This window comes from Patella vulgata, chromosome 3 (genome assembly GCF_932274485.2).
Source record: "Patella vulgata chromosome 3, xgPatVulg1.2, whole genome shotgun sequence".
NCBI classification, from domain to species: Eukaryota; Metazoa; Mollusca; class Gastropoda; family Patellidae; genus Patella; species Patella vulgata.
Genome location: NC_065881.2, coordinates 85,253,493 through 85,265,896, shown reverse-complemented (window position 1 = coordinate 85,265,896; position 12,404 = coordinate 85,253,493). Strand labels below are relative to the sequence as shown.

The following is a 12,404-nucleotide window of genomic DNA, read 5'->3' as shown; positions in this document are numbered from 1 at the left end:
TATTTGCAAATTTATTTTGAAATTTATACATTACTTCTCTTGTCGCGTACAGTTATAGCCCTAGTGTAATGATAAGGGTTTTTTTATTTTAGTGTTTGTCATCTTGCTGGTGCGATGATCTCACAACTTCAAAAACAAGATCCAAACCTTGGTATAACCCCTGTTGAGGTATTATGTGTGCAAATAGCTGGTCTATGTCATGATCTGGGTAAAATTTTACATATATGTTTGTCTAAAAATAACCTTGTTGGGTTGAGTGATGTATATCTAAAGTTGGGTTGAGTGATGTAAAGTATATCTAATGTTGGTTTGAGTGATGTATATCTAATGTTGGGTTGAGTGATGTATATCTAATGTTAGATTGAGTGATGTAAAGTGTATCTAATGTTGGGCTGAGTGATGTATATCGACTGGTTTTTGTTTTCAGGTCATGGTCCTTTCTCACATTTATTCGACAATGTATTTATACCATTAGTTGCACCGCAATCTAATTTTACGGTGAGTATTTCTACTTTACACACCTCCAGATTGTTGCCCATAGCAACTATTGATGTTTATACACCTCCAGACTATATATCCCTTAGCTGGGGATCACGTGGCTAAGTGGGTAAGACGCTGGCTCGCTAGCCTGGAGGTCGGGTGTTCGATCCCTGCATTGGCCGAGAAAGTTCATCCAGATTTTCCGGCGTGGTTCCCCCTTGTCAGTGATGCAGGACAGCTCTTTAGTCCTTCGGTTGAGACGAAAAACCGAGGTCCCGTGTATACATTGGAATGCACTAAAAGATCCCATGGCAGTTGGAATTCGATATACGAGTAGGCGATAGTGCCGCTGCCCGTTCAAAATTTCCCTCATAGCACACTGTATGGCGTATGCTCGTCTTCATTAGCCCAGCATAGGAGCAGAACAGTAGGACGTTAAAACCCCATTTCATTTCATTTCATTTCTATATATCCCTTAGCAACTGCTGATGTTTACATACATCTAGACTAAATATATATATACGTTTAAAATGATAAAACCTCAAATAAAAGTAAGTAACTAATAAACCTAGACCAACACGAAACGACAGGGATGTTAACCTTAATAACCCCATATCTGATGACATTATAAGTAGAGAAAAGTGCGGTAATGTACCAAATTCATTTAATCTCAGTGTTTTAAACTGTCAGCCAATTAGGAATAAAACTGACGAACTTCAGGAATATTTGCTAGATAACGATATGGACATATTTGTAGCTGTTAAAACATGGCTTAAACCAAATGAAACGGTAACTCTACACAAAAGTTTACCATCAAACTATTCTGCGGTGACTGAAAATCGAATATGTCGTAGAGGAGGTGGATTAGCTGTTATTAATAAATCGGTACCAGGAACATCCGAAAATCAGTCTCTTGGTCCTTTCGCATCTTTTGCTTGTTTACACCACCCGCCATCATACAGTTTTGATCTCAATGAATTTACTGGTTGCGGATTTATATCTATATCTCCATGATGCCGAGTGTAGCGTATCAAATAACTTTTATGATATTTTGGATATGATATGCTGTAGGCACAAAAAGCCGTTTACTAAATCTAGTGATCACTAAAGTTGTAGATGACACTGTGGAAGATGTTTGAAATTAAAATTAGGACGTTAAACCCCATTTCATTTCATTTCATTTGAAATTAAATGAAATTAAATGAAATGGGGTTTAACGTCCTACTGTTCTGCTCCGAACTGGGCTAATGAAGACGGGTATACGCCATACATACACTACAGTGTGCTATGAGGAACATTTCGTGCACGCCAGTGTGTACACGGGACCTCGGTTTTCCGTACCATCCGAACGACTAGACAACTTCCCTTGTCACGCCCTCCACCGTTCTGCATCACTGACAAGGGGGAACCATGGAATATGTTTATATTTGTGATGAACTGGTGCACCACCTTCTCAAGTCAGAGAAGAAATTAAGCAGCTTAACATTGTAGCCAAATCATCATCCCCAACATGCAAGTTAGATCCGCTTCTGAAACTGTGCCACTGTCCTGTTCTTACCCAAATTGTGAATACATCATTGGCAACTGGTACCTTCCCTGGTGATCTAAAAGAAGCTCTAGTTTTTACCTTAATCAAACAAAGTAATTTATAGAGTAATACTTTGATAAATTATCGGTCAGTATCTAATCAGTCATTTTTATCTTAACTTGTGGAAAAAGCAGTGTCTTAGATTTCAAATTTCAACATTTAGACGAACCCTTTCAATCAGCGTAAACAACAACCCATAGTACAGATACAGAAATAACGATATCTTATTTATTCTTTGAATGACATTTATTAATTGGAACATAATCACATAGCACACTATAATGGATAACAATTACTATGGTTTATTTCACTGCGACGCTTCAAAAAGATTTCACAAGTATCTATCAAGCATATACACACAGACTATTTTTGGAATTGCTGGTTATGCCCTGAAATAGTATGGACCGTATCTCACATCACGAAAAAAGCCCGTTGTCATAAAAAGCAGTATTCAAAACCAGTATACATAACATATGGAATCCCGCACGGATCAGTACTCGGTCCGTTATTATTTACGGCATATATATCACAATTTGACTATCATATATACGCAGACGACACCCAGCTATACGTGGCTGTAACACCCGATAACGAAAGTAAACAAATTATTAAGTTGGAGAAGTGCATTGATAATGTACTCCATCTTATATCCCTAATAGCAACTAGGCTATATCTCCCATAGCAACTATTATTGTTTACACACCTGAAGATTTGATCTCCGTACCAACCTTAGGTTTAATCATTACGGCTTAATATTGAGATAATATTAACCCCCAATAACGACTTGTACACGGTCAGCATTGGTTGATTCTTGGTGATAATAAGTGTATGTATAAGTCAGATAGCAACCTATTTCAACGGTTCGAATAACAATCTGAAAAGCGGTTGCTATCTATTACGTATTTGTTTGGTGGTCGATCAATACTTGACAGAAACAACAGACGCCTGAACTTCTTTTCTACCGTTCTTCGGTAGAATTTATCAACTTTATTTGTGAGCCACAGTGGTTCATTGATTAATGATCCAGCTAACTAATCAATAGGTTCGGGTTCGTTGTTGATTTTGACGGTGGACATGGCAAGGAACCAACAATGTGATGCACTTTCTAAACACCGACTACCACTGCTCTTTATTAGGAGTTCACGCAGCTAGCAGATGTTAGTTATACTTCTGAATTTGAATTCAGATTTCTTGCAGATTTGCTTAAATTTTTGAAATCTTGGATCTGTTGCGCCTCAATCTGTGTCAAATCGACAGTAAATTCAATCAAGTGTTTTTTGTTTATGTAAGTTAGTATTTTTTTTTTTTGTTTTTTATGCATAGCATGAAGAGGCGTCTATTAAAATGTTTCAACATTTGATAAAGGAAAACAACCTGATGGCAGATTTTGAATATTATAATTTAAAGCAGGAGGATATAGATTTTATTAAAGAACTTATTGCTGGACCGTCCAATGAAGATAACGTAAGTTTAATGTTATAATATTGTAACAGTTTGACCTGCGCTGTTTAGAAGTAACACCATATTCACCATTTTTATACGATTTATTCAATACAACCATGAGATAAATACACGACCATTATTTACATTAATCAGGTAACCTTAGTGTTGGTTATAAGAAGGGTCTTGTGGGGGGTGGGAGATAGCCATAACGTCATTTATTCTAATGTCCAGTGTCATGCCTGACAATGTTCAGCCTGACAATTGACGCTGTAAGTCCTGACAAGTTCGCCCTGACAACCTGACAACCCGCCATGCCTGACGGATTGCTTAGGCTCAACTACGTTATGATCATACAAAAACGTCAAGAGGAGACGGTTCTACCAGGATGGTCGGTAGCGCCGTCATAATTCCTTTTGTCAGGCCAGCTTTAAGAGGTCCTTACCCTAGGCTGCCGTAGAGCTATCTGCCGACATCGACGACATGACGTCCTTTTATAGGCTGCAGGCAGAGCTATTGACCAACCACAGGCTCGCATTCTGCCTGACAAGGACTACGTTTTCCTGACAAGTTAACGTTTTACAATAATATGAAAATTAATAAAGATGTTCATAATTAATCATTGCTTTACATGTAAGTAACCTATTCTGAATCTAAAATCAAAGTAATGTACAATTAGACCAGCGCAAATACATTAATGAAGAAACACCTAGCCCATGAATCGTGCGTAAGTCTTAGCTTACAGCGACGAGGTCCTAAAGAATTGGAACTACCTAAGAACAGCAAGTAGGCCTACTTCAAAATACTTAATTGATCTAATATAATAATGAGATGTACAAAGTAAGTAACAAAAGTAACAAGCATTGTAAGGTCATGAATTTATTATAATATACCATTAAATTAACGCGAGAATGATCATGTTACTATCACTAACTATCCCTAGCAACCATATTACTACGCCCGTCTCGTCTGACTCGAATGCACACAGCATCCCACGCTAACAATACATTCATATGTGGATATTATTTGAATTGCTATCGTCCCCTTATATCCAGTCGCATAGTAATACATCATGGCATGCCTTACAAATCCGGCTCTAAGTACCGATGTTCTATAATCTAAGATACGACTAGAGGCCTTTTTATTTAAGCAACTCGCATCAACACCGATCAAAGCGTGCATTTATATAAGCGAAGCGCCAACAACGATTTGTCTACAATGCACATTTATTTTATCGATTAGTCAACGCGCGTACCCAACTCGACCAACTCGTCGCGCACAGCACTTTGGTACGATTCGATTTGGTTTCAAGATGGCGGGCGACAGTAGTAGCAGGTAAGAACATTTCGAGAAATTGTTCTAAAATGATGTGAATAAAGACAAAAATATCATTGTTACCGGAGTTTAGAAGTTGTCTAAAGAGGGGTGGATTCTATTGACAGAATAAATTGTTTTCAAATCCAAAATTAAACATGTGGTCAGCTGTTCGTCTATCGAGACAACTCGATGCCGGGCATGGCATGGTCAGCTCGATACATACCGATGGTCAAGTCGATACAAGGCAAGTTGTTGAAATCACTGTCAGATTTGTTAACAGCAGTTTTACCGTGCCCCCCCCCCCCCGGACCCGTACGCCAGTGCGTTTCATGTCTTCAGAATTAATGAATAACGGTGTATTTTTTGTTTTAATACCGCACTAAATTACTTGTTACATGTAGTTCGAGTCATTTTTAAACTCTACCATTACTTTGAAGTCACATTGCCCTCACTCAAAATTGACAAAATACCATGAAATGATGGGTTCGAGTGTCGGGGAAAGGGGTATCTTAGCGGCCCTGACCGGCACATATTAGGCCTGTCCTTTTAATTTTGGCCCTTAGCCTCCCGGTGCTTCAGCTCATAATTTGACTCTGCATGTAGAGGTCACTTAACAAGCAAGAACCAAACAGAAAAATTATTTGCACTTTACACCCACCGCTAAACGATCCCGCTTGGTATCTCCCAAAAAGTCCAAGGTCATTAAGGCCTTGGATTCTTTTCAAGAGAAAAGAGATGTCCAACATCAAGAATTTATGGTCGAAATTCAAAAACAACACAAAGAAGTCATAGAAAGTGAACAGAAAAAAATCAACTTACTGGAAAAACTCATCGACAAATTCTAAGTGTTTAATTGTTGATAAATTTCCATTGTTACACAATATGTTCTTTGTTCAAAGATTTATGTTTTTGTAAGGGTTATGAAACATGGCATAATAGAGAATGGCACAATCTTCATTATTTACAACTTCTAATATTGGAGTGAACAGGAAGAAATTCAAAACATTAAGAATAGATAATTTTTAATTATGTTTTCTAATGGTCGTAGAGTAGCTTTAAGAAGTTAAATCTAGTCATAATAGTATTGATACTCGTAATAATATTTCACCATTGAACAGGTACTTCACAATCTTTGAATATTTTCTGTTAAAGATATTTGTTGTTTTGACTTGCCTTTTGTTTGTATCAGGATTTTATATTGGCAAAATATTAGAAGTTTTACTTAATTTTGTAACCAGAAATTGCATTATTGTTCACATCATTTAGCCTATTTAATGGCTTTCATACTTGATAATTAGTATTATACTTTGTAATCATACTTTTAGTCATTATAACATTGTTATGTGTTTGTATATCATGGATAGTGAAGAATCTTATCATAATACTGTCCTATTTCCATGACAACATATATTTCTCCTGTGGTTATCACTTTTTAAGTCTAAAACACAACATTCAACATTACATATTTTCATTCCATTTGTTCAAAACCACTAAACAGGAGAATTTATTTCATTTATTCAAAACCTATTCAAGTCTGAAAATGAATGTTGAAACAATACAACACCAGTGGTTTTTTTTAAATATGAGTTCATTCAAAACATGTATTTCCAGTTTATATGTGTAAATGAAAATATTAAATGAAGAAGTGTCCACTATTTAAATAGGAATGTTGTATATTTTGACAAGTCATTTCCAGTCATTTGTAATATGAAAATAATATGGTTCCTGATTTAAGTAAACAATTGTTATAAAAGCTTTCAAGTTGTGTTTACATACGCTCATTATTTGTGTTTTTCTTATTTTCAGTTTTTCAATTATTTCTATATGCAAAATTGTTTTGAAAATCTACATTTGTCATAATAATGCAACACATCACAGTTATAATGAGGTACAATAGATAGGTATAATATTTGTTTCAATCATTGAAACTAATTTCCTAGAATGAAATCAAGTCCAAGTTACATTAAATAGTATTCAGAAGACAAACATGCACATGACAATAATATAATGTTAGAAAGATATTCACTTCCATGGAAAACGAATTTCTATGTAAATAAAGTTGTGATAATCTTACTAGTTTGACAGATTTTCAGGATGCAATGTGTAATTATTATGGCTGTTAAACTACTTGATTCAATGAGATAATTGACTGTGTAATCCTATAGTTTATCAGCAGATGGCCCACTATCTTTTATAAATGTTTTAATACATCATTCATGGGTTGCTAGATTCTCTTTAGGAGGTTGAGAAAATATTTTTTGATATCAAAAGTGCGAGATTATACAGAAATCGACAAAAAATGATTTTGTTTTTAAGATGTTTTGTGTTGATGAAATGCAGAAAATAACGTAGACATGATCTACAAGACATACCTCTGTTTGTTGATTCATATACATATCTTCTATGAATGTTGTTCATAAAGTTTTAGTTAAAGTTTTATCAGTTTACTATTATTCTTCATGTTATGTTGCATAATATATGAACGAGTGAATATAGTTTGTAGTATGATGTTGAATTCGGCTGACGTTTGCATGCTCAAATGGGTAATAACTTTGATTGACAACTATAGATAATCGCTTAACTCAAACTAAAGTCAAATAATTCGAATTAGTGGATCATGAAAGATATAAATGTAAATTGAATGCTTTAATTCGACATGTAAATTCTGATCATATTATATTTTCTAAGAAGATCTGTGATTTACTGTATGGTAGACGTGTGTTCTTGTTATAAGTTTGTACTATCTTTGCAATGGATATGTTTTTTGTTGATAGTTTTGTTATTTATATGTTGACTTCAAAAGATAAGTCATTTTTGTTTGGGTTTATCTGTTTTGACATTCAATAAATTGTTTGATTTTATTTTAAAATGTCTTTTTTATTGAAATGACTACATTTGGACTTTAGTTCGATGAGTTGACAGTCAATTAAACACTGACAATAACCCTGAAATGGCTCTTCGCTTTGCGACAGCAGTTACATCTGCATCACGATCAGCTTCAATTTCCTGAGCAGGAGGTTCCTCAATCTCACCATCATTTAGATATTCTTCTACAGTATCAGAGTTTAGTAAACAGATGTTGTGCATCACACAACAGCTCGTTATAAATTCAACAAGTCTTTGAGGATCGTGCATGTCGATGTACTTTAGCCGACGGAAACGGCCTTTCAGATAGGCAAAAGCGTTTTCAATTTCCATCCGTGTAGAACTGTGATAAAAATTGTAATCCTTCTCAAGTTTAGTTAGAGCACCATTATCTTTAAATGGAGTCATAAGAAATTCATTCAACTCGTAGGCAGAATCCGCAAGAATGTGACATTTTTCAGGAAAAAAATCTTTTCTTTTTTCAAAGTTTTCGCATGCGATCCCTAGTTTTGTGTTTTTGAAAACCCTTGAGTCGTGAGTGGACCCAGGCCAGCCCACACACACAAAAGTAAACATCATTTGATGGTCACAAACCGCAGCAACGTTGATTGAGTGAAATTTGTTCCTGTTAATATAAACTTCGCCATCTTTCTTCGGCGTTTTGATAGGGATGTGAGTCCCATCCAGCGCTCCAATCACTTTTGGGAAATGTCGTGTTCTCTCAGACCCGTGGAATATATCCTGTACTTGGTCACCAGATGGCCATTTGATGAACTTCTTAAGCAGGTGCCTGTTGATGAGTTGACTCATTTTACCTGAAATGAAAAAGACAATTAATTAATGAAAATCTAGCTAAGGGAAATTTAAGAGTGCCAGACACTAACAAGGCTACCTGGTAGCATCCGCATAATTGAAATCTATTCCTGCATGGCGATTCTTCTACTGTGATTTAGGGCCTATATCTGATATATGTACATGTACATATTGCACTCATTTTGAGTCCTGTTCTTCCGGGTTTCAACATATTTTCAATTCGGTTCATACTCTGCTCAATTTTTTTCATTTAATTCTTATGAACATAATATATATATCAGTTTTCCCTAGTTCAAATTGAGTTTGATTCCAATCATTTACTCCACACATTTACCAGTAATGATCAGCGCCGGCGTCCATAAAAGACGAAATCCGCGGATTTTAAAAATACAGTTTTTAGCAGTCCTCTAGTAGGCTATAAACTTGGCTGCCGACATGTGTCAAACACGAAGGGGTTCCCTGTGGCAAACATATCCGTGTCTTGGTTACATTTAAATAAGATTGTGAACGGCGTGAGCCGTGAGCGGAGGATCGGTGTGACATGGCCAACTATGTGACACCGATCCTCCGCTCACGGCTCACGACGTTCACACATGTGTTTGACACATGTTGGCAGCCAAGTTTATACTAGTACTAGTAGAGGACTGCTAAAAACTGTATTTTTAAACTGAATTTTTAAAATCCGCGTATTCCGTTTTTTACGAACGCCGGGTCAGCGCTGGGTAGGCCGTAGGTCTACCAGATTGTATTATCTACCGATTCTCTGATTTATAATAGTAGGTCGAGAGTCAAGAAGTAAAATATAAAAGTATTCTATTTACCAATTATATCAAACACTGATGTTTCACATGTGCCAAATATGTCCGCAATTCGAATTAGTGGATCTTGTGTACCACAATAATATATAAAAATCAGTATTTGTTTCTGATAAGAAATGCACGAATTTCTTGTTCGAAAAGCAGCAAGTATCGGTGTGATATGATTTTCAAGAACTATGAATGATTGCCTGCTGATTCTGAAGCGTGATTTAAAGTCATCAGGCGAATATCTGCTAACAGTTAACGAAAGATAATTTTGCACTCGTGGTTTCTTTCCATCTTTCAAGTACTTAACTGCCTAGCTAAACCTCAAGTCCTCACTAAAATCTGTATCGAGTTGGCCTAACTTTCTTTTCAGAACTGCAGGTGTATTAACCGGTTTACTCAAACACTCTTTGATAACAGAAATTAAAATTATGTTTTTTTTGCGAGCATCAAGAAGTTCAGCCGGGTCCGCCATCGCTACGGTAATCGCTACAGCGATCCAGGCGTTTATTTAAGGCGAGTTGATTTGTACCACGTGATGATACTCGGCCGTGTATCGCGAGTTGATACGATTTGCTTACATATAAAGGCCTCTGCTGTCGTCAACGTAAGTAGGCTACATTAGGCAAAACAAAATTGTAAACAATGAGAGCGTACGGCTCGTTCTATTTATAGTAACAATTAAACCTTTCAACAATGGCAAAGGCAACACTAATATCGTAATAATACCAACGATAAATACTTAACAAATGCAATAATAAAACAATGTGAAGATGTAACTATTGATTCTTAACATATGGTACACGGCATTACCAGTGATCAGTGATAATGAAATAATAACAATAATTAAATCTACCCCCCCCCCCCCTTATATATAACAATATTATTGAGCGAGCTGTATCATAAGGTCTGTTATTGAGTCAAATGGCGTGGTTTCGATTCCCTGGTTGTACGTGGCACGGAGTAGGGTCGCCTGTCAATCCTCATGGGTTTTCTTCGGGTCCTCCGGTTTGCTCCCACTGCTAAAGACCCCTACGCGTAAGCGAATTATTGAAATAAAACTTAACCTTATCTCTCTCTCTCTCTCTCTCTCTCTCTCTCTCTCTCTTTTCTATCTCTCCCTCTCTCTCTCAGAATACTACTGGTGTAGACTGGAATAACCAGTCACCAAAAACTGCCATTCAATTCGTATTTCGCCGAACATAACTGATTACTGATCTTTCCACAATTTTCCATTCCGGAGTAATCCCCCCTTTGTCTAAAGCCCTGCGAAATACAAGTTACAGATTTTAATAGATTTTTTTCGATTGTGGTTTCTAGCATTGGGGTCATGAGAAGACGAACCGTATCGATATTCAGTGTACCTTGACTTTACGTTTTAGAGTTATCCACCCTTTCCAAAAACCTTGTGAACACGATATGGGCTGTAGTTTTGAATGGATGTTTTTTAAAAATTTGATGGTAAGCATTGGGGTCATGATAAGATGAATCGATTGTTTTTCAGCTTTCCACGACGTTTTGTTACAGAGTTACCCCTCTTTTCCCGTGGACGTATATTGTCGTCTCCCCTGTCCGTTCGTCCGTTAGTTCCCATTTTGTTTGTGGAAGTTCTATAGGTCTCAATTTTTATCCAATTTTGAGAAAACTTGACATATAGGTTTATATTCCAAAGATCACGGATTCTTTCGATATTGGCCAGCATTGGACGGTACCTTCATGGATTATGGCCCTGATTGTACGACAAATCATGTGTTTAACTGGTGAACCCCCTTGAGGTCACAATTTATATCCGATTTTGATGGAACTTCAAATATATGTGCCTGGGTTATGGTCATCATATTAAACCGTGTATATTTTGATCACTGTCCATTGACATCAATTTGGGCTAGTAACCTTAACGTATGCAATATCCTTGACAGATTAGAACAATATTTTTAAAACTGAGCCTTTCACCATGTGTATGAAAGACTAAATTATAATGATTAATCTTGAATAGGTTTGTTTTGTTTTAACTGATTTTTTTCCAAGTTTTTTTAACTGATTTTTTTTTCATTTTCGACGCGAAACCTATCGATTTTATTTATCCTGTTCCCCGTTTATAAATGTTTTTATTTATTCCAGATAAGACGCGAAAAGAAATATCTGTATGAAGTGAGTTTATATAAATATAAAAATATCTGTATAAAATGTCTTTATAAAATGTTTGTATGGAGTAATTTAAGTCTATAAAATGTCTACATGAAGTAATTTATGTCTATAAAATGTCTATATGAAATGAAGTAATTTAAGTCTATAAAATGTCTATATGAAATAAGTTTATAAAATATGTGTACGATGTAAGTTTATTTTCTTATAATAACTCTAATTATTGTTTTGTAAATGTGGTGGTATATTGCCATTCCCTGTCTGTGGATCGGACTTTCCATCATCCATAATTGCTAAAATCATCATCCAATTGATTCAAAATTGATACACAGTGTTTATGTTGACGATACACTATAGATACTAACACTATCATCCATTTAACTTCAAATTTATACACAAGAAAATCAAATTTTAGTTATTTCTGATAATTACTTGATCGTTTTTTAGTGTCTTCCATTACCTACAAAAGAATCACTAAATAAATGAGGCTTAACTTCCTACTTTTCTGCACCTACCGGGCAAATACTATACTATACAATTTACCCTGGTTTTTAGTCACATTCGAACGAGCTGGTCTTGTGAGGCCCTCCGTCCTGCATCGCTGCAGACATGGGGGAAACCACATCGGACAATCCTGGAGAACTTTCGCAGTCAGCGCAGGGATTGATCCCAGGACATATGTTTCGTTGCCTGACAACCTAATTTAATTTTATGTTGTAGATTGTAGCTAATAAAAGAAATTCAGTGGACGTAGATAAATTTGATTATTTTGCTCGTGACTGTTACATGCTGGGTTTCAAGAACAATTTTGATCATAATCGCTTCCTGCAATTTTTTCGTGTCATCAAAGATGAAAATGGTGACCATCGGATCTGCATCCGTGATAAAGTAAGTCTAATTTTTATTCGCGCATAATTCATCAGTGTTTACCAGCCAGACGTTCTCCCATTCAG

The 12,404-nt window shown here is 36.0% G+C and overlaps 1 protein-coding gene across 2 annotated transcripts in view; it reads left to right on the top strand.

Annotated features, from left to right (window-relative positions):
• Positions 1-12,404, top strand: part of LOC130010333 (deoxynucleoside triphosphate triphosphohydrolase SAMHD1-like) — a 49,064-nt gene that overhangs the window by 10,932 nt on the left and 25,728 nt on the right. For both annotated transcript variants that reach the window (XM_056100040.1, XM_050543048.2), the window contains exons 4-8: positions 93-208; positions 428-498; positions 3,392-3,532; positions 11,428-11,457; positions 12,172-12,339. In XM_056100040.1, the coding sequence (XP_055956015.1) occupies positions 93-208; positions 428-498; positions 3,392-3,532; positions 11,428-11,457; positions 12,172-12,339 (526 nt within the window). The remainder of the gene's footprint in view (positions 1-92; positions 209-427; positions 499-3,391; positions 3,533-11,427; positions 11,458-12,171; positions 12,340-12,404) is intronic.